A 23,315-nucleotide genomic window follows, 5' to 3' on the forward strand; every position below is an offset into this window, starting at 1 on the left:
GTTGTAAAATATATTTTATTAACATTACATATATAAAGGTTTAATTGTTAACATTAATTAATGCATGTTAACTAACAATGAACAATACATTTGTATACAGTATTTATTAATATTTGTTAAGGTTAGTTAATAAAAAAATAGTCGTTCATTCATTGTTTGTTCATGTTAGTTCACAGTGCATTAATTAATGTTAAGAAATACAACTTTTGATTTTATAAATGTATTAGTAAAGGTTGAAATTAACACGAACTAAGATGAATAAATACTGTAGAAGTATTGTTCATTCTTAGTTTATGTTAACTTAAGTAGTTAAACTAAATCAGAACTAACATAAAACAATTAAACTCATTTTTGTCTGTCTATATTATCAGTAACACTTTACAATACGGTTTCATTCATCACATCTTTTGGCTTAGGAAACTCACAGTATAATAAAGAGAATTATCACAGTCTTTGCATCTAATATGTAACAAGCTATAATATGTTAAATCATTGAATTCCAATGCAAGCACATGGTGAAAAGTGGGCGTATAAAACCAGTCAAGACTTCCTGTTGCAACAGAGGTTTCGGGTCCGGTTGGATGTCCTCCTCGTCTGTAGAACGGCTCTGATTTGACAGAGCTGTACTGAAGCCAGTGACATCATACATATCTGAAGGACAGACAAATCATTTATCATCCTCAATGCAGAGCTTGTTCGTTTTGTCTTTCTGCACATGAATTTAGTGTATCATGGCCACAGGTTATGATAAAGATCAGAGATAATGTTTATATGGTTGTACGGTAGTGGCTCAATGTGGGTTTTAATGTGATGTGGCTGCTCATGTATAATTCTGTCCTGTATGAAGATTGATTGTTGTTATTTATTATTATTTTTTTAAAGAGATTAATTCAAAAGGTAACTCATACATACAGTGGGATTTATGAAAATGTTTCTTTTTTGTTTTTTATTTTATTTAATCAAATTTTTTTCACTACAAAGTAACAAACTGGGTAGAAACGTTTGCATGAATTTTGGCATTTCTTTTGGCATGCCCTCCTTTTGCCGCCAGCAGGCACTCAAGCTGTATGTACTTCACAATCTGGGGCAAAACCTGATGATCCATGCCATCCTGATTTTATGAATGTTCTAAGAAGCATGAGCAAATCAGAAGCAGATCTGACTTTTTGTACCGAGGGAATATATTTTTGGGTCCTAATGTACTCGTTTTAGTTTTTATTCCATAACATCTAGAAGGATTCTATACAATCTATATTTTAAAAATAAGCATTTGTTTGTGTAATTTCTTTGTGTGAGATAATTAAATATAGCAAATGAATGTAGTTATATGTTAGTATTAATAAAAAAATATAGGTAACACTTTACAATAAGGTTCATTTATTAAACATTAGTTAATGTATTAACTAACATGAACTAACAATGAGCAATACACTTGTTACAGTATTTATTAATCTTTGTTAATGTTAGTTAATTGACATAAAGCTGTTCATGTTAGTTCAAAGTGCATTAACTCATGTTAATAAGATTTTAATAAAGTATTAGTACATGTTTAAATTAACAAAGATTAATAAATGCTTTATAAGTGCAGTTCATTATTAGTTAATGTTAACTAATGAACCTTATTGTAAAGTGTTACCCAAATATATTATATACTTGATCAAATTTGCTATTGTTACAGTTTACAAATAAATAACAATAGAAGATTTACCATCTGTGTTTTGCTGAAATGTATTCTCCCACATACACTCCCTAATATATTTAGAAAATTAATGATGTGCTATAACTCAACATAGGGAAAAAAAAGGAACAAATTAAATTACAGTGCCATGTAAAGATTATGAACTATATCTTTATATATAAACTATAAATCAATGGAGAGCCCATCTACTCGCATACATGTGGAAGAACTCCATCCTCCACTCTTTCACTGTGGCACATTTCGATTTATCTATGGCTCTTGTAAGAAATCCTTCAATGATTAACAAATTTATCTTCATTTGAAAGACTCTCTATGTGTACAGTATACATGTCTGTCTTTCTCTACCTTTAACATTGACTATAAGCAAGCATGACATACTAAAGTGATACTGAAAGCTAACTGGATGAAAAAGAACAATAAAGACATTGTTTTTAGACAATAAAGTATATGTTTATGTACAGTACATTTTGGAGGAGGCCCAAATTCCCTTGCCTGTTCTAAACAAGACGCAGCAAGACCTGATTTCACGCATGGAGAAGTTACTAAAAGCATGCATTTCAATAAAGTTGAAAGGACTTTGTGTGCGCCTCACCTCAAGGAACAGTAGGACGAGGGTCATCACTCCGACCAGCAGAAGGTTCTGTTTCCCCCACCAGACGATCTCATCTAGACAACCAGTGGTGTAGATCAGCCGGCTGGCCACACTTTTCTTTATCTTCTGGGTCTCATAGCCACACATAGAGTTGAACACAGTCTACACACAAATGAACAGACACTCTTTATAATGTAGAAAGTGGCCAGCTTTTCATGCTTGTCTAATTTATTACAAATCGTAAATTACATTAAAAATACATTGCCCTGCATGAAATCTCTTTGCTTCTGCTCCACATAACTGTACATAAAATACAAAAGGTTTTTGATTGACTGCTATTAATAATTCGGTAACACTTTAAAATAAGGTTCCATTTGTTATTAACATAGTTAGTTAACATGAACTAACAATGAACAATACCTCTACAGCATTTATTAATAGTTGATGTTAATTTCAATATTTAATGATACATTATTAAAATCAGAAGTGTATCTGTTAATATTATTGAATGTAACTGAGCTGACATGAACTAACAATGAATGAACAGTTGTATTTATATAAACAAAGATGAATACATTCTGTAATAAATGTATAGCTCATTGTTAGGTAATGAGCCTAACATCTGAATCTAAAAATTCAGTTTGCAAATTTTCAATTGACACCACGGCTGTTCATTAAATTTGGAATCCTTAACATTCTAACAGTCGGGTCAAAGAGACATTTTCAAGCAAGTGTTTAAAATTTCATAAGTAAAATATATATATATTTTTTTTTTTTATTGACTAAATACTAAAATGGTTAGTGTTTCAGGATTTGACACAAGCTGACCTCATTCTTTAGCCGTATGCAGCAGGAGAAGGGCACTCCGTAGGCCTCCAGACTGGGATTTTGGTCTGATGAGTTGAAGTACATGTTTTTAGACCAGTCTAAAAATGAATCCACCCCACAGCACTTGAACTACAGGACAAAAAAAGATTAACAGTGTGATCTTTGACATATGCCATTTCATGCACCAGCCTATCATGCCTAACTACTGTTCAAAAGTTTGGTGTCAGTAATTATTATTTATAAAGAAATTAATACTTTTATTCTGTAAGGATGCATGAATTTGATAAAAAAAAAAATTATCATAACTTCCACAAAACTACAAAAACATTTTAAAAATCTTATGGAGCACACATTTTGAACGGCATATGAAATCAATTTTTTTTACCTTTTTCTGTACAAAATCAATAACATTTTCCAAGTCCTGATCATCCCGATAGCGCACAATCGCCTTCATCATCAGCTGCTCTGTCCTCTCTTGAACCTACCAACAAGTTTTGTAAGTAATAATTTTAAAACATCATCTCATTTCTCCAAGATGGGTCTTGGTCCAAATATAAAGTTGTAGCTTGTAACCGTGTAAATGATACCTTTTCAGAGAACAAAAGGCCCATCACAGCGGCTGTTACTTGTAGCAGCAGAATGGCCAGCAAAATTCCTACAAACTGGACAAATATGATCTATTTGTAAAAAATAATAATAATCTAGGTAAAAAAAAAAGGGTAAGTTGTCACAATAGGCACTGAGTCCGACTATTGACTGACATGAGACTAATATTTTATCACTACCATGTAAAATACGGTCTTGAAATTATCATCTGTCTATCCATCCATCCATCTCTTAACACTGTAGATTTAGAAAGTACAAGGTTATCTTTCCATAGCTATTGAGATGTAGCCTTTGTGACAACTTCCTTATGTGAGAACTATATCTGAGTCTGACCATGTTGAGCAGCAAGGAGATGTTGCGCAGAGCTCCGAAGCAGCCAAAGAAAGTGATGGTGAACATGAGAGAACCCACAATGATCAGCAACAGCGCTGGATCTGCAATCAGTGTGTCCACTACATCTGCCAAGCATTAATAAAGAAAATATAATGTATATGTACACAGTAGTTACCATACATCTTTTTCTTTCTTCTTTTTTTTTTCTGTTTAAAATTTACATAGGATCTAACAGGCTACATCTAACTTTTTCAACACTTTAGTCACCCTTTGTTTGCCTTCATTAGATGAGTTAAAAAAAAGATTCACTTTACCTTACATTGCCTTCATTTAAAGTGGTTGTGCGGTACGTTACAAATTACATTTAAAAATATAAATATTTCATTTAGTCTTAATTAATGTGCCACTGTAAACTCTATTTATGCAACAGTTGGAAAATGTGGATCTAAACTTGTTGGAGTAGGCTATTATTTAGACATCTGGCATGCATCATAAGGCAATATTTGTGAAAATTTTGCCATTTATAAATGTTTGCAAGCTTCTTTTATAACTAGATAAATGAATATGCGAATGCTGTTTAAATACCTGACTCTTTGGCAACTTTTGCATAGATTCCAACAGCAATTAGGGCAGCACTGAACACCTTTAACACAACAACACTTAAAATATCTGCGATATAAACACAATTCCAAATGAAACAAAGCCAACCCCAGGATTTGGACAAATACAACATACAGTATATAAGCACACAGTTAGAAATAATATAATATAAATATAATTTAATTGTATTTTTAAATTTGAACATGTTTGCTCTAAAATCAGCAGAAATACATTTAGGCTACAAGTCATGCACTTACCCAAAAGATATAGCAACACACAAATAAAGTGTACTTCACGGCTCTGAACGATTTCTTTCTTTTAGTGTTCATGTTATCTCTGTGTCATTGAAAAGCAAAGGCAGCTTTTATTCTTCCGAGGTAACGTGACATAGTGCTTCGGGTTATATCTCCTCGGTTTCGCCACAACGACGTGTAAGTGCTTGTCTTCAAGTTCTCACATACCTGTCTGTCTATGCTTTTCCAGTATCATATTCCTTTATTGCGGAAATATCCTAACGCCAGGTGAGCAGGGACCCCCAGCGGTGACAACTGCTCAGTACTCAGATCATGTTTCCATATCATTTGTAGCCAAATTAGTTGTAGGCCTAAACACCTTCACCTAACCAAACTAAATTACACATTAGCTTTTGATAGCATATTGATTTTTCTTTCACAAATATAATAGCCTAAATTAATTTCAGTTACATTTTAAAAATAGTATAGCCTAAGTGATATGTTTAACCCACTTTCTCCGCCGTGTAATGATGTAATAGACTATCAAGTAATTGGTCTGCTTGCTGTCAGTCAGGAGTCCTCCTCATCCCCCCACAGACACGTCACTATCCGACAGACTGACAGTAAGCGGATTGAGTCTGTGCAGTCAGCGAAACTGCAGAGAGGACGAAATACCATGTTCTCAATCATACACCTCTATTCAATTGCATAACGCTACGGTTTCTTTTTAAGCCACGATGTTTGCCATATTTACTAAGATAAAAGACCGCATTGAGGCTTTTTTGAACGAGAAGAATTTAGTCACTGACTGTCTCAATAAAATCGAAGAAAAAACAGGCATCAAGAAACGTTACTTAGCTATCGGTAAGTCCTAGTTTTATCTTAAGTCTTTTCACGTTTTATATAAGCCTAAAGTGTTTTCTGCGAATAATAAAGTGTTTTTTGTTATAATGTAACAGGTGGACACACGGGTCAGTCTAAGTGTTACTATTGGGGTGTGAAATGACAAATTTCATTGCTAAAGAGAAATAAAAGGCTAAAACAATTAAGTTCCTAACTTCAACAATAAATAGCATAGGTCTATGAATATTTTATAATAGATCAAATATATTGTCGGATATTGCTCGCCCGTTATATTTTATCACACAATGTGTGCCATAAAATATTAGGGCAATATACGCACTTGATGACATTTGAGTTGTTTCCTTTTGTTTTCATTGAAAGAAAACTTTTTGCAATTTGATAAAAAAAAAAAAAAAACATTATTATAATTATAATAATTTTTTTCTTTCTAAATGGGCAGATTTTCTCTGGCTAACGTCTGTGGACACATTTCGGTGACACTATTTTACAGTGTCCTTCTTACACATGTTACATTTACTATAATTACATGCAACTAACCCTTAAACACACAGTGATCCTAACCCCAACTCTATAGCAAGTAGCCTACATGTAGTTAATTCTTATTACTCCGTACTTAAATAATTACAATGTAACACGGACATCTTTAAATAAAGTGTAACCAAAATTGCTCTTTAAAGTACACCTTCCTAAAACACACTGTAGGCTACTGGTATTTCACCTTCATCCCTCAACATATAAATTGATTATGAAATTGTGATAAATATTTTTTTCGGTTCCAAAAGCTGTCTACATTGAAAATTAGTCTTAAATATTTAATTTTAGGCCTATTCAAAGATAGTCGTCCATGATTAACGTTAGTACTCTAATTTTACTTGTGATTCTCCAGTTTACACATTGAAGACATTGTTCAGTTATGATTTTTCTCCCAACAGGTGCTACAGCTGTGACTGGAGCATATTTATTATTTGGATATGGTGCTTCTCTACTCTGTAATCTGATTGGTTTTGTTTATCCTGCATATTTCTCGTGAGTTATGTTTTAAGATATTTCACAAATCAATACTTTTCTTAAGCTGATAGTTTATTATGTCTTTGAGTTTGGTTGTATTTGAGTTTGGATGCAATAGCTGGAGTTTGGTTGCAGTATACTTGTCTTAACTGGCATATATTTCATATTATTTTCTATGTACATTTTTTTGTAGTATCAAAGCCATAGAAAGTCCTGATAAGGAGGATGACACACAATGGCTGACGTATTGGGTAGTCTATGGCATCTTCAGCGTGGGTGAATTCTTCTCTGACATCTTTCTCTACTGGTTTCCTTTCTACTATGTATGTAAGGTAGGTAGAACAATGCCAGATGCTTTCTCTGACTAATATCCGATTTAAGAGGATCAATTATTACAGGCTTCTTTCTGCTAGTTGGCACAAAGACTTCTGCCTTCCTTTGTCATGTCTCTTCTAAGAGGTTAAATAGTTGTTTGGCAAGCTGTTTCATTTAAAACAGCTCTGTTGTTGGTCTTTAGACATCTGTTTTTCCATAGTGTTCAATGGCATCAGTTTTTTTTAGCAGTTTTAACATGGTTTTTATGATCTATCAAATATAGATGCAGTTTAAATTTTTTTTTTTAAAAATCTTTTTAGTGGAATTATCTGTTAAAGTCAGTGTTTAAGCTAGGAATTTATGTCTTTATACAAACTGTTTTTATACTGGTTGAAACTCTCTTCACATCCTGATAGAAATCAAATATGTAAGGGTTAATGCCCGACGAGGTGTCCATTGTCAGGTTTTAATGGACGACGGCGAGGTGTGAACCGGCCGACGCGCAGCGGAGGACGGTTGCCTCCGCCGAAGTCCATTAAAACCTGACAATGGACACCTCGAAGGGCATTAACCCGCTTATACCATGGTCACTTGCCAAATAACAAATTTTTAAAACATTAGTTTATATTTTAATTAGTTTTACAATCGAAATCTAAAGTTACAAGTTACAAACAATAACTTGGTTTCCTTGGTTACGCCTGACAGTTTATTTAGGTGTCCTCTATCACTTTTTAACGGACACCCTGCAGCCAATCAGAATCGAGTATTCACCCAGACCATGGTATAAAGAATATTAGGTATATGGTTATCCGGACCATACGATGGCCTACCCCTAACCCCGCCCCTAAACTTACCCGTCACTGGGGTTAAGACCAATCATACGATGGCCTACCCCTAACCCCGCCCCTAAACCTACCAGTCACTGGCGTTAAGACCAATCATACGATGGCCTACCCCTAACCCCGCCCCTAAACCTACCCGTCACTGGGGTAAAGACCAATCAAGGATCACTATACGGACTATACGGGACTAAAAGACTCAAGTGTGGTCTGGATAACCGTATAGTTCCGAATATTAATATTAATATTTAAATATTAAAACATGCACATATATCTTCTTTGGAAGTCTCATGACCCAAAAATGTTCGTCCAATCATTGCATTTGGTCCGAATGTCCTGCCTGTCAACATATGTTGCCATTCCTGTACACACCCTGCTCGCGCAGACATCACACATCATCAGCACGTTCTGTAAAGCTATGCAGAATTGTAGACAAACAGTCACCGAACGCTTGAGTTGGACTTTGCATTTAGTTTTGCACTTTTCCCAGTTCAGTTTCCTTTGTCTTTGTTCATCAATTACCATGGTTTTTGATTTGCCCTCATGTGTTACACCGGTGTCATGTCAATCATCTTGTTTAGTCCTCAGTGTCCCCTATGTATATAATGCCGCGTTCCAGGCAACCTGTAACCCGTGTTTTTCCAACCTTATACCCGTGAAAGTGCACTGGAACGGCAGTCAAACCCGTGACTTTCCACCCGTGAACTCGTACTAGATCGATGTACTCCCAGTTACGAGCTCTGACGTCACATAGCCCGCGAAACCATACAAAACAACAATGGCAGCCCCTACGGATGCAGTGTTTCTGCAGGCGGTACACGGTGAGAATACACTTTAGGACAATATAACATTAAAGTCAAATAATAATATAATAATAATGAGAATAATACACACACGATTATGTATTACAATGTTATGTGTCTGAAAAAATAAGTATATCGTGAAAGTGTATTGCCGCATGGAAATGTTAAGGTGACGTAAACCTGAACTTGACAGCATTGATCATGCTTATATCAGGTAGTTTGGCGTGACTGGCCTGGAACGCTACAAAGTCGTGAGTCGTGGTTTGAAGTCGTGATTTACGTTTTTAAAAACCTGCCTGGAACGCAGCATTAGCCCTGTGTTTGTTTCAGTTTTTGTCATCTTGTGATCCTGTCCCATAATAGGTGTTGTTCTGTTTCCTTTTGTTTCCAGATAACTTGATGAAGTGTAATTTGAGTTTATTTTGATTAAAGAAAACTGCTTGCAAATAGATCCAGGTCTTTAGGTTTTTATTCAACCCCTTGTGGACAAGCATTCTGAGACTCTAAAATGTAAACTAAAAAATACATAATTTAAGGGTTTTTTAGATTGATTCTCTGTGGTTTCATGATTTTTTTGTTTTGTCGTCTTCCTCCATATAACTATTATTACTTTTTCTAATTGTAAAGTTCGACAAACTACTATCTTAACTCGTTGCTGCTTTAGTTTCTTAACTTGAATAGGGACAACTCTACAGCCATGATGAGTGATCTTCTCACACTAGATAACCCATTACTTACTCTAACTTGCCCTTTTTTGTGTCTTTGCTGGTATTTAGTGCCTGTTCCTGTTATGGTGTATGGCTCCGGTCTCCTGGAATGGTTCTCAGCTTCTGTACAAGCGTGTGGTGCGGCCATTTTTCCTGAAGCATGAAGCCACAGTAGACGGGATGGTCAACGATATAAGTGGAAAGGCCATGACAGCAGCTGAAAACGTCACAAGAGAGGGTATACAACATAAGACTGTCAGGTTTTTGAAGTGTTTCAAAACACCATTTATTTCCAGAATTAATTTTTATAAAGAGAATAACATCTAGCATTCAGACTTTTTTTATTTTTGCAACAGGACGTTTTCTAAGCTATAATGTATTTCTATAATAAAGACATATGATATATTTTAGCTTTCAAGTAATGTGGAAGCAAAATGACTAAACAAAAAATAAACTTATACAGCCATGTTATCTTTGCAAGCAAAGACTGTATTTAATCAGTCTTTCTTTTTATTATATAATTACTCAACAAACTATATAGTTCTTATTCACAGCGATATGCACTCAGTAAGCAAATCAGTATTTAACAAAAGAAGAAGTAATAATTAATATTCCGCACTTTTTCTTGGCATCCGTCTCCATGGTGACTCGTCGATTCGTCGCTGTGTTGAGAATGTCTTGTGTGTTAACCTGGCTGAACTTACTCCCAGACGCGTTTTTGGAACGAGCATACCTCGAGTAAGCAAGGTTTGGTTTGATTAATCGAGAGTTCAGGGTATGTTTGACCATAAGATAACTTTGCTTTCTGGAATACACCCCAGCTCTTTTGCCTATATGATAATGATATCATATGTTTTATTATGATTTCATGCAATAATTTTGGTGAAATTTAAGTTATTGATTGCATCTGAAACAGGAAGTTTTACATCGAATCACATTAATGATGTTAAAAAAATAAATGAATAATGTTAACAACGCACTGTCAATTTAGGGATATCACCACAGTTATGGTCTTGAGATAAAAATCCAAAGTCTTATAGTATGAGACCAAGACTAAACCGAGTATGTCACAGTTGTTTTGCAGTCGAAAAAGACAGAACAATGACAAACTTGTAACAAATTCACTGGAGGCAAGCTGGCTGAGAACCCAAGTGCAACTTTAATTCCCAAAACAAACAAAAAATAACGTCTGGAAACTCAAACCAAGAACATAAACAAGAAACATTCAATACTAGACAAAGGGCAAACATGAGGGCTTAAATACACAGACTAATTACCAGACAAGGACCACCTGTGAACAATGATCAGATGATTAACCAATGACAAGACACATGGCAGGATCACATGACAAACAGGGAATCACGTGACAAGAGACAAAAGCGTGACAATGACCAGAACAAGAAACAAAACTCCAACATTGACATGCCACCTCAGGCGAATGTTCGCGGGCTGGAGCCGATGTGTGTGCTGCCCCCACACGCACACAAAACAGCCGAGGCCACCATTATAAGAGCTGTATCATCCAGAGCTGACTCAGGCACAGTGGCCATCTTGTCCGAAGACACAGGCACGGCTGACCTGGCGTGAACAGTCTCTGGCTCGGCAAGAATGACGTGAAGAACAGTCTCTGGCTCGGCAGGAATGACGTGAAGAACAGTCTCTGGCTCGGCAGGCATGACGTGAAGAACAGTCTCTGGCTCGGCAGGAATGACGTGAAGAACAGTCTCTGGCTCGGCAGGAATGATGTGAAGAACAGTCTCTGGCTCGGCAGGAATGATGTGAAGAACAGTCTCCGGCTCGGCAGGAATGATGTGAAGAACAGTCTCTGGCTCGGCAGGAATGATGTGAAGAACAGTCTCCGGCTCGGCAGGAATGATGTGAAGAACAGTCTCTGGCTCAGCAGGAATGATGTGAAGAACAGTCTCTGGCTCGGCAGGAATGACGTGAAGAACAGTCTCTGGCTCGGCAGGCATGACGTGAAGAACAGTCTCTGGCTCGGTAGGCATGACTTGAAGAACAGTCTCTGGCTCGGCAGGAATGACGTGAAGAACAGTCTCTGGCTCGGCAGGAATGACGTGAAGAACAGTCTCTGGCTCGGTAGGCATGACTTGAAGAACAGTCTCCGGCTCGGCAGGCATGACGTGAAGAACAGTCTCTGGCTCGGCAGGCATGACTTGAAGAACAGTCTCCGGCTCGGCAGGCATGACTTGAAGAACAGTCTCCGGCTCGGCAGGAATGACGTGAAGAACAGTCTCTGGCTCGGCAGGCATGACGTGAAGAACAGTCTCCGGCTCGGCAGGAATGACGTGAAGAACAGTCTCTGGCTCAGCAGGAATAACGTGAAGAACAGTCTCCGGCTCAGCAGGAATGACGTGAAGAACAGTCTCCGGCTCGGCAGGAATGACGTGAAGAACAGTCTCTGACTCGGCAGGCAAGACATGAACAAGCTTAGGCTCGGCAGGACTGACGTGAAGCTTAGGTTGAGGAGAAACTGTGGGCTTGCGGGGCTCCTCATTCGCAAAGCCCACAGTAAATGACGAGCCGCTCGACAAAAGGGCAAAGTCCATATACGAATTAACTGGGGATTGGCAGGCATGAGTACAGACACTCATCCAGTCCATGGCGAAACATGTCCTTCAAGACACCATCACCAAAATCCACCCCATGGCAAAGCTCACAAAATTCCCTCACGTAATCCTCAATTTAACGGTTATCTTGGCTGAGGCGGAAGAGACGATACTTTGGTCTAGTATTCTGTAACAAATTAACTGGAGGCAAGCTGGTTGAGAACCCAAGTGCAACTTTAATTCCCAAAACAACGGCTGGAAACTCAAACCAAAAACATAGACAAGAAACATTCAATACTAGACAAAGACACAAGCCAAACATGAGGGCTTAAATACACAGAATAATTACAAGACAAGGAACAATGAACAATGATCAGACGATTAACAATAGCCGTGTGTCCACCGCGGGAACTTTCCCCAGGAACTAAGAACTTTGGGGTGGTAATCGGTGTGTTTACACCGCAGGAACCAGGGTCTAAATGAAGTTCCGGGTAAATATTTCCCCTTCCGAAAGTCCCTGCTGGCGAGGTAGTACTTTTTCAAAGTTCAGGAACTTTCGGGGGCGGGACTTGTGCGCTGAACATGCTGATTGGTTGTGTTCACACCGCATTTTGATTGGATGACTCCACGCAGCATTCTATTTTAACCGGCATTTTTAAAAATCTATTGCGGTTCGTGGCTTCATGCAGTAAGAGTTGTCTGTCTGCAAATATGGAGTTTACACACAGCTGGACCGACGACGAGGTTCAGGCTTTATTAAGCGTATTTGTGTAACAGGAAATTTTCTGCGCGTTCGTCCCAGCCATCTCACGGTCAATGTCTGCATCGTCTAATTTTATAGCATTACGAGCTTTCTGAACACGCTTTAGTGTCAGTGCTCGTCTCTTTTTTGCCGTTTTGTTAATTACCTCGTTAGTAAACCAATACATCACAAACAACTGCAGCACAGTTTGAATCTCCTCCATACTTATTATAAATGTGGCGCTCAAAACTGATTACTGTCCGTCGCAGACTGGGAGGAGCAGTTGCGCGCAGTTTATAATCTTCCCGGTACTTTAAACCGCGGTGTAAACGCAGAAAGCAACCGGTCTGGGGCAAAACAAGTTCCTGGTAAAAAAGTTCCTCGGACAAATTGTTCCGGGTAATTTCGGTGGAAACTCGGCCTATGACAAGACACACGGCAGGATCACATGACAAACAGGGAATCACATGACAAGAGACAGAAACGTGACAATGACCAGAACAAGAAACAAAACCCAAATCGTGACAAAACTACTGGAGATGGCAACAACAATAGCCCGTGTTGACGAGCACTTGTGTGAGGGAGGTAAAGACATGAGTAAAGGCATTTTTATCGACCATAACTACTGGAGAGAAATAGCATAGACATGGACAAGGGTGAAACTTTCTAGTGTGCATGTGTTGATCTATGTCCATGCTATCAAATAGAGTATATTTTGAAAGGCTTATGCGTTCAAGTCAAAACGGGCCAACAGTGCAATTTTGTCTGTCCACCTAATATTCAAATTAACTGTAAAAAACTGTAAACAAAAATTAGATGTTAAGATGTAAAATACTACATCCTGGCTGTAAATAGGTAGTCGACCATTATTTTACAAAGACCAATGCTGACGCTGCTCTATAAAATACATAATTCAGTTTAATGACAGAAAATGCTAAATTGCTCAAATAAATATTGCCTACAATAAGAATTTTTTTAATCTAAATTCACACACACACACACACACACACACACACACACACACACACACACACACACACACACACACACACACACACACACACACACACACACACACACACGCACGCACGCACGCACACACACACACTAAAAACAATAAATAGATTTTGGAACTGACCCAAGGTAACGGTGACACTCCTGTTAATCCGCCAAATGGAGTTGGCTATTTTGGTAATTCATTAATCTCAAAAAGCACACATATCAGCCAAGGAATAATTGTGAAACCTCTACATCTTCAGATCACACCTAATGTAAACTTTGAAACAAACAATAATAATAAGTAAAATTACATTTATTGAAACTCAATAAAAATACAACAGCTTTGGCCAGCATTGTAATTCATAAAATAACACACGGATTAATTCTGTTCAGTGATCTACAGATTACAGCAAGGAGACAAATACCAAGCTGCAGGTTACATCCCAAATATAGAGACTGAGAAACAAACCGATTTAGACAGATCAGACCCGTTTAGTACATTATGTAAAATACTATAAACTATTATTGTCGAATATTTTTAACAAGCATTACTTTATTATAAAAAGTTAGAGTAATGGAGCATTATTTATTCACACCGCAAAACCTAGTTTCTGTTCCAAATTAAGTACCGGTAGTTTTAATTACAGCTCTGATTGAACTCAGCTCATTGTTGTTTGCTGAGATTAATGTAAATGTTGTTTTTTTCATCATATTTTTCTCATCTGTTCAAGTTTTCACTTTTTCTATCCATCAATCTTTCTGTTGCAGTCCTTCACACTCTGGCGAGAAACCGGACTATTGGCCCAGCTGAACCTGAAGCCAAAAGACTGTCCAGTTCTGCTCCTGTATGTTATGACATTGCTAATAAACCAACATTTGCCAAGATACACATTTTTCCATTCTTTGTTTTTTTTGCACATTAATCGATCTCTACTGTCTCTCTTTTCATGTCTCTAAATGTAGCTTGAACCCACTGTTGATTAAATGGTAAGTGTGTGTGTATGTGTGTGTGTGTGTGTGTGTGTGTGTGTGTGTGTGTGTGTGTGTGTGTGTGTGTGTGTGTGTGTGTGTGTGTGTGTATGTGTAAGGTGGGATATATATATATATAATTATTTTATATTTTTTTATTACATGCAGAAATACAGGTGGCCAGAGTGGTCTGAGGAGACAAATCGCTTGACACAACATGCAAGAGATGCAGCATCATGTTGAAGACTTGACATGACAGCAGCATCATAGTCTCAATGTAAACGCCTCAATGAGTGAATTGTAATTCGTCTTCATTTGCATGATTTTCAGGCACCCATTGTCAGGAGTGCTTGGACTTTATAGTTTAATAATCTGGTATATTTATTTATATTTCTAAACTGTAAATGTCCTGAACACACTTATTTATGTCAGTTATTTTTTGCTCACTAATATACATTTCGACCGTTTGTTTAAATGTCTTTTGCAAATGTAGCCTATTAGAAATGTAGACAGTTCAACAGAAATTATTGTATTTATTGTTTTCTCTGCAACAATTTATGTTGTATTTATGGCATTTATCAGGGATTTTGTAACCTTGATATTATTATGATGAAAAATTTAAGTCTTCAAACTCAATAAATTTGTTTTGTATTATACATTTGGATTGTTTTCTCATGTACTGTTGACATAATCAACTTAATTCCTTAAACTGAATTAAATGTGTTGAGTTTTGAGATTAGCATGTTAATCTAAAACACTTGTCAAATGTGCAAATAATGAAACAGAAATAATTGTTATTGCCCCCATGTTCATCATCTTTTTTCGGTTAAGAAACATACAAATATCTATTCTACAAATAATTACAAGATATTGTGAAATTTGTATTAATAATAAAAACATTTATATATATATATATATATATATATATATATATATATATATATATATATATATATATATATATATATATATATATTTGCACATTTATAAAATGGATCGGTCCCAGTATGGCGAAAATTATACTGCACATACATTAAAATAATGTCTAAAGACAATCAATTGTCAGTGCTGGGTAGATACTTACAAATTGTAGTCGGTTACTGATTCCAAATTGTACAAAAAAAGATTTTAGCTAGTAACGTAATTCATTACATACTTTTTGACTACTTTTAGATTACTTTTGACAACTCGTTTATCACATTGATTTGAACATCATAATCTTGTACCATATTGATATAAAAATACACAGAGAAAGTAAATATAACAAAAAAAAAAAAAAAATCAAAACATGAAGTACTACATTAAATAGGCTATTACATTACACCAGGGTTAACCAGACTGGGGATCATGATTCCCAGGGATTTTTGTGAGTTTAATGAAAAGCGAATTAAATCATAAAACTATCAAATAAGAATAATTAAAAAATAAACAATCAAAATAAAACACTTACCAAAAAATATGTTTTTTTTTCTTACTTGTATGTCATGTTGGGGAATCCCTGCATTGTATGTAAATATGAAATATGTACATTTTATTTTATAACGCCACGTCTTTGAAAGACAAAAGCCTTCCAAAAACAGTAATAGATGGTTAAATGACTAATTGAGTGATAATTTAAATAATAATTATGTTTGTTTATGCTGATTAGATATGCAATGTTGAAACAACACTTGTTGTTGAAATCATTTATAGAAAATGATTTCTGTATCCAGTGATCAAATGATCTGGGTCTAAGTTTTCAGTGATAGCATATAGTTGTTGGTCTGTGTGTGCAATTCCACAAACCTGGAAAACCTTCTGATTGTATATAAGTATATATATATATATATTTTTTTTAGAAAGGAATATTTAAATAAAAAAGAAAGAAAAAAAGTAGTAAGACTGAGATATTAATAATTTACTGCCATTGTGAGAATAAAATTATATAAAAAAGTAAGAGTCTACGAGAATTTTATGACATATGTAATCTAATTATTTAAATTTTTGAATTTGATTAAGCAATCCAGATTACATGTGTAGTAACCAGCACTTTCTAGGCTATATCTCTGTAAAATCACTATGGCTTTAGTTTAGACCCCTCTCGTTTTATTTATTTCTAGTTGTGTGTGCATTACAGTTTATCTATGTGTTTCTGTAAATTGATCTCAACCTAAAATTACATTTACTACTATGAATATTATTATTATTTTTTTTGCAGTGTTATTTTATTGTTAAAATGCAAATTATTTTCAAATGCGGTTTTACTCCGAGTCAAAAGATGGCGACAATCATCACAAAAAAACCGTCATCCTTTGACTGTTGAAACGTCATCCTCTGACGTGTCAGCACTGGATGCCATGTAAACAGTTAACATGTGAAATATGTGTTTCAGTCATTTACTAGTAGGGGTTGTTTCACAGTGCACAGTTTCCTCATCAACATGAACACTAATACTCTAAAAAACAACATTGGTGTTTAAAACTAGAGCTGGCGTGTTTCCAATCAGGATGAATTTTGGTTCCAAAGGCAAGAAGCGGATGGTTCTGCCGAGCCGACCCGATCCGCCGACAGTGGAGCAGATCACGGAGGATGTAAACCGAGCCTATCTCAATGATCCAGTGTTCACTGTTTTACACAAATCTGATGAAGGTAGGCAATCGGGCAGACGAAAATATAACATATAAAGTATGTATATAAAGTATGAAAATATAAAGATAACATTAGTGTAACGTTTGACATTCGGTTTTATTATACCCATTAAACTTGTTTTCTGCCCAAACCAACTTGCTTAAAGGGATAGTTCACTTTAAAATTAAAATTCTGTCATCATTTACTCACCCTCAAGTTGTTTCAAACATGTATGAATTTCATTCTTCTGCTGAACACAAAGGAAGATATTTTGAAAAAATGTCAGTAACCAAACACTTAACTGGTCCCATTGACTTCCATAGTATTTTTTCCCCTACTTTGGAAGTCAATGGGACCTGGTAACTGTTTGGTTACTGACATTTTTCAAAATATCTTCCTTTGTGTTCAGCAGAAGAAAGAAATTCATACAGGTTTGAAACAATTGAAGGGTGAGTATATGATGACAGAATTTTCATTTTAGTGAACTATCCCTTTAAACAAATGTCCTTTTCATTGCACAAGGCTTAATTTCAACAAATAAAATATTAATTAGCCCTATAAATCAATTAGGCTAAACAGTTTATTATCAAACTAATGGTAAAATGTTCAGAAAAATATAAATTGTATTGCACAAGGCTCTGTTTTTGGAATTAGCTTTATTTATAATTTTTGAAATGTAAAACTATGCAATACTGTAAATCCATTAAACTACAACACTGTTTGGACTAAAGGTATCAAACCACCTGTAAATTACTCAGAATATTATTCTCTGTAATGCACAAGGCATTTATTGATTATTCAACTGATATTTTTTTAAAAGAATGTTTTATAATGCTTATTTTTCAGATAATCAATCTGGTATTTTTTATATACAGTACTACTAACCCTATTCAAATCCATTAAACTACAGCGATTAAATATTATTCCCTTTAAAGGAACATGCTGACTTTTTGGGACTTTAGCTTATTCATCATATCCCAGAGTTAGATTAGTCCATACATAGCCTTCTCATCTCCGTGCGTACCGTAACTCTGTGTGACGCACCCACCGCTAGCCTAGCTTAGCACAAAGACTGGAGGTAAACGGCTCCAGCTAGCATACTGCTCTCAATAAGTGACAAAATAATGCCAACATTTTCCTATTTACATGTTGTGATTTGTATAGTCACAGCGTGTACAAATAACAAGGTCACATGAGACACAGCCATCATCTAATCCTTGGGCAGAGTGATTAGCGCAACACTGAGCGAACTCTCTGCTCCTCACCACGGGGCTTCTCGGGTGCTGCGAGCAAAAAAAAAAAAAAGTGCTGCGAGCAAATCATTCCGCAGAAGTTGCAGCGCTTCGCCTTCTGAGAATATAGTTCCCCGTGTGTACGGTTAGAAGATACTTCTACTTCTGTGGAGTGATTTGCTAGCAGCACCATTTTTTTTGTTGTTGTTGTTGTTGCAGCACCCGAGAGTTTGGAGGACCAAACCTGCAGAAATTAAAAACGAATAAATAAACAAATTTATTTTGTAATAAATGTAAGAAGAAATGTAAAAAAACAAACAAAAATAAATGACTATTTATACTTATTTATGTATTTATCTATTTTTTTCCACATTTATTTATTTCCAGTTTTATTTATTTTCACATTTGTTTATGTATTTATGTCTACATTTAGTTATTTATGCATTTAGGCTATTAATTTATGCATTTATTTATAAAAAGTCAAGATAGGCCAATCCGTAAAAAAAGAAAAGAAAAAAAGAAAAAAAAAGGTTTTGTAATTAAATAAAGAATCATTATGAAATTCCATATAATTATCTAGAGAACTCTTAAAACCATTTGTTCGGATATAGTTTCTGTCAGGACCACTATCGTCAAATATGATAGACAATTAGCATACACTTTGGATTGGCGGTATGGTTCTGTTCTGGGCGAAAACTCCCTGCGCATCCATGCAGCCTATCATGGATAAGAGCAGGGAGAGCAGCGATAACCCCCCTTAGGGTAAACAGAACAGAACCAACATGAATTTATGCAAATATAAAACAACATAATTAGAGAATTTATTCTGAAGGGGAATCAGAATGCCAAATCCTGACTGACGAGAGGAGGAGCTGGGGATGGAGGAGGGTAATTCGCTCCTGAGAAACGTGATAGCTGCTGATAATACTGAAGGAGCTTATAGACGGTGATAGGTGTTGTATTCCTATACTGTAGGTAGATGTGGATCAGCTGAGAGTCAGCTGATGCGAGCTTGACTAGCGTGACCTGTCAGAACTAACTCTACGCTTGATATTTATGACTAGCTGCATATAAAAACATAGAATGTCTGCATTTAGATGCCTAGGTAAAAGTGTGCATGTGTTGTGTTACCTTGTAGTCTGGACTGAATGTGATAAAAAGACTTCCACAAAATAATGGCAGATCCCAATGCAAATTACTCAGCGGCGCATGAAGCACAGCTCACACATGTCACTTTCTATACACCAGCTTTCTGTTGGTCAACACAGTGTGAAAACCCCTTTGCGAAATATCCAATGCATGGAAAAATCTTTAGGCCTCACTTGAAATTATTGATCGCATGGGTTCCTATTGTAATTACGGTTACGGCATATATTGCCATTCCGACAGAGGGCATCATTGACTGACAACCAAAACCTTGACCTAAAAGGACCTGGTTTGCATCGTTCCAGTCGCACTGGATTCGTTTTTAGGATATAGGCTATGTATGTAAATTAATTGTTACTTCAGACATTATCAGTTTTTACACACAGGATAAATGATATAAAGACTCTGTGTGTCTCTGTTGTTTTTAGGTTTGTAACTAATATGCTGTGTAGCCTACATAAGTTATTTGTTTTGAACCTACTGGTATCAAATGTTTTAACAGCCACGATATAGCCTACTTCTTGTGATGCAAGGTTTTTATGTGTGTGTGTTTTTTTTACAATAAATGATCTGTATTTAGATTTCAGAATGAGACTTTCACTACTGTAATGAAGATTAACATAACTTGTATTCACTTCAGCAGGGGTAATGTCCAACTTTAAATAAATAACCATTATACATGTTTTGGACATTTGTGATGTAAGTACAGGGAGACTTCACATACAGTATAAAAACAGACTCGATAGGTAATGTTTTCTCATTAAAATCATATAATTTCCTATTTATTTCATAGAATGTGTGGCGCAGTGGCTTCACTTATTATGACGTCATGAGCATTTAAAGAGATCAGTGGCTGGAATACACACTTAACAACTTTTAAAACACTATGAGACACATGACTATTTAAAAGAATATGGGTGTATGCGCACTACCAGTCAAAAGTTTTGGATCGTTAATATTTTTAATGTTTTTAAATTAAGTCTCTTCTGCTCACCAAGGCTGCATTTATTTGATAAAAAAAACAAAAAAAAACAGTAATATTGTGAAATTTTGTTACAATTTAAAACGGCTGTTTTCTATGTGATTATATTGTAAAGTGTAATTTATTCCTGTGATCAAAGCTGAATTTTCAGCATCATTCCTCCAGTCTTCAGTGTCACATGATCCTTCAGAAATCATTCTAATGATTATTTGATGCCCACGAAACATTTCTCATCAGTGTTGAAAAAAATATTTTTTCAAATATATGCTGTTCTTTTGAACGTTCTATTCATCAAAGAATCCTGAAAAAAATGGTACACAACTGTTTTCATCATTGATAATAATAATGAATCAAATCCGCATATTAGAATGATTTCTGAAGGATCATGTGATGCTGAAAATTCAACTTTGATCACAGGAATAAATTACATTTTAAAATATAATAACATTTTAAATTGTCATTATATTTAACAATATTACTGTTGTTTATATATATATATAATTTTTTGTATATAAAAATAAATGCAGCCTTGGTGAGCGGAAGATAGGCTACTTCTTTTAAAAACATTAAACATCTTCCCGATCCAAAACTTTTGACTGATAGTGTATGATAATGTACATTAAATAACATAAAAAAAACAAATGTCAGAAGAATCAGTTCTGCTTTTGTTCATTAACATGAGTAGCGACTGAATGTAATCATTGTCTGAAGCTAAAAATTGGAGTCTGTGTCCATCATACACTACACAATTTTTTTTCTGTCAAAGCTGTCAACTCAGACTGGCATCTGCAGACTTGCTATGACTTTCAAACACAAACTCACTGCAATTCATATCTATGTTACGTGTTGGCAAATTGGTGGTCAATTAGAACGAATTTGTACAATTTCACTGTTTTTGAACAATCTGCTTTTACCCCACTGATGGTTAGGTGTTGGGGTGGAGCTGCATGCGTACTTTAGCGTATGTTTTCTTACGAAACGCATCATCGAAATTCATAGAAAATCGCCACCGTTTTCTCATGAGATCGGGTTGGACTTTCGGGAATTGCCGTCGTATTGTTTTGTGTTTTGAACTCTACCCTTATTCAAAGAATTGTGCAAGAAAACACTGCACATTAAAATGTACTGGGGAGCGTATAGAGAACCTCTCGATTTCATTGTCCTTTGAAGAGAACCGAAACTAATTTCTTTGTAATAGTTTTGCTTGTTCACCTGGTAAGGTTAATGCCATTCATTTAGAAAGCTTATATGTTCGTTTTTTTAAGTTGCTGTCTTTGTAACTTGTTTCAAACTGCAATTTTTCTAAGAAAATAATAGTTGGGTAATTAAATAATGAATGAGTATTACAGAATTGTGAATTGCTACATGGTATTAGCTATAGTGTGACTGCACCTTTGCATGCATGATGGTAACATTTGGCCTGACCACTGACTTTAGGGTGTCATCTTTCAGATTTGAAGTCCAGTTCCAGCAACAGTGAAGTGGAGGTCAGATACCTGCAGAGCAGACGCTACATAGAGCTGCATGAGCGATTGCAAGAGGAGCATGGCCATCTTGCCCGGCGGAGAAAAGAGCTGCTTGCGGCTGGGGAGGCTCTGGAGCACAGTGTGATGGAGGTGAAGAGGAGTGCACTGTGACAACTCGCCTGCAGAACATTCACGCCTGCATCTTATGAACCTGAGATTTGTTTATTCATTAGTTGATTGCCGGACATCGCAATACAACAAATTAAGATTAAAATCAGTCGGAGAATACAAAGTGTTCTTCCTATTGGAAATTAGGTGCATTTATTTAATGATTTGTTTGAGATATTTTTGGCTGATTTGTTTGTTACAAATCTACTTGGTCAATGTTAATATGTGCTATGTGTGTTTAATATAATTATTCAGTCAATCTAATAAGCTGTGCAGTCTTTATGTATTTTACATTATTTCATGTAATTTGTATCTAAATGTTCACAATACAAGCTTTCTCGAGTTTTTTGATGAATGGAATATTTCAGTTTACAGAGTATTGCATCTCATATCATCTGCATTAAATAGTCTTAAATAGCCTAAGGTTCTTTGTCCATTTAAAATTCTTAATTTTAAAATGTTTGAGGTAAAGATCTCGCCACCCTTAATTGTGTAATTGTTTGGCATTAGCTCATTTGTTCTCAAGCTGAGTTTAATGGTTAAAAATGATTAATTTACTCAAAAGCATTAGCATTACATCTGAATGAATTAACTGATAAATAAATTAATATTCATCAATCAATGAACTGATTGTGTTAATTTGCGGTTGTAACATTTATTGGTCCACTTTTTTTTGTTACTGAACAGAAATTTCATAGGTTTATTAGCAATCTAGTTGATAATGAAAAATGTAAGAACAAAACAGCACATACAAAAGTATGGCTTGGGTAAAAGTTAGGGAATTAAATTATATAGTACTGCATATAAACTGTAATGTTTGAAAACTAATGCGTTTTCAGAATGTTCAAACACAGCAATGTTTGGAAGTCATTGTTCTTAAAAGTAAGGTCAAATTACTTTGATGTCTGTGCATATTTATTTGGTTGCAAGTATTTACCATTGAATAAATCACAGTTCAACTCAGAAAGATAAAATACATACACATTTTTTATGAGAAGGTTTATTTGACG

At 35.6% G+C, this 23,315-nt stretch overlaps 3 protein-coding genes across 3 annotated transcripts; 2 read left to right on the forward strand and 1 right to left on the reverse strand.

Annotated features, from left to right (window-relative positions):
- Position 1: 1 nt before the first annotated feature.
- LOC306990755 (tetraspanin-33) lies at positions 2–5,128 on the reverse strand. The gene is made up of 8 exons (XM_079597986.1): positions 4,916–5,128; positions 4,644–4,701; positions 4,059–4,183; positions 3,707–3,781; positions 3,505–3,600; positions 3,120–3,248; positions 2,292–2,453; positions 2–651 (listed from the first exon to the last, which is right to left on the reverse strand). Exons 1-8 carry the CDS (start codon positions 4,985–4,987, stop codon positions 541–543), a joined length of 828 nt encoding a protein of 275 aa, XP_079454112.1. The 5' UTR covers positions 4,988–5,128; the 3' UTR covers positions 2–540.
- Positions 5,129–5,525: 397 nt separating this feature from the next.
- Positions 5,526–15,562, forward strand: reep6 (receptor accessory protein 6). Its single transcript, XM_079597489.1, has 7 exons — positions 5,526–5,755; positions 6,688–6,781; positions 6,957–7,095; positions 9,497–9,665; positions 14,504–14,580; positions 14,699–14,722; positions 14,873–15,562. The coding sequence occupies exons 1-6, from the start codon at positions 5,629–5,631 to the stop codon at positions 14,717–14,719; spliced, it is 627 nt and encodes a 208-aa protein (XP_079453615.1). The 5' UTR covers positions 5,526–5,628; the 3' UTR covers positions 14,720–14,722; positions 14,873–15,562.
- Positions 15,563–16,997: 1,435 nt separating this feature from the next.
- On the forward strand, positions 16,998–23,269 carry cUnh19orf25 (chromosome Un C19orf25 homolog). The gene is made up of 2 exons (XM_079596692.1): positions 16,998–17,332; positions 22,124–23,269. The coding sequence occupies exons 1-2, from the start codon at positions 17,191–17,193 to the stop codon at positions 22,306–22,308; spliced, it is 327 nt and encodes a 108-aa protein (XP_079452818.1). The 5' UTR covers positions 16,998–17,190; the 3' UTR covers positions 22,309–23,269.
- The last annotated feature ends 46 nt before the right edge of the window (positions 23,270–23,315 follow it).

This window comes from Phoxinus phoxinus (genome assembly GCF_949152265.1).
Source record: "Phoxinus phoxinus genome assembly, chromosome: 22".
In the NCBI taxonomy this organism is placed as follows: Eukaryota; Metazoa; Chordata; class Actinopteri; order Cypriniformes; family Leuciscidae; genus Phoxinus; species Phoxinus phoxinus.

Excerpts from the sequence above, each read along its gene's own strand:
- cUnh19orf25 (XM_079596692.1), top strand. The coding sequence starts at position 17,191 with ATGAATTTTGGTTCCAAAGGCAAGAAGCGGATGGTTCTGCCGAGCCGA. Across the intron at positions 17,333-22,123 it reads TTTACACAAATCTGATGAAG|ATTTGAAGTCCAGTTCCAGC; the intron begins GTAGGCAATCGG and ends GTCATCTTTCAG.
- LOC306990755 (XM_079597986.1), bottom strand. The coding sequence starts at position 4,987 with ATGAACACTAAAAGAAAGAAATCGTTCAGAGCCGTGAAGTACACTTTA. Across the intron at positions 3,782-4,058 it reads TCTCCTTGCTGCTCAACATG|TTTGTAGGAATTTTGCTGGC; the intron begins GTCAGACTCAGA and ends ATATTTGTCCAG. Across the intron at positions 2,454-3,119 it reads GCATACGGCTAAAGAATGAG|ACTGTGTTCAACTCTATGTG; the intron begins GTCAGCTTGTGT and ends ATTTGTGTGTAG.
- reep6 (XM_079597489.1), top strand. The coding sequence starts at position 5,629 with ATGTTTGCCATATTTACTAAGATAAAAGACCGCATTGAGGCTTTTTTG. Across the intron at positions 7,096-9,496 it reads CTTTCTACTATGTATGTAAG|TGCCTGTTCCTGTTATGGTG; the intron begins GTAGGTAGAACA and ends GCTGGTATTTAG. Across the intron at positions 9,666-14,503 it reads TGAAAACGTCACAAGAGAGG|TCCTTCACACTCTGGCGAGA; the intron begins GTATACAACATA and ends TTTCTGTTGCAG.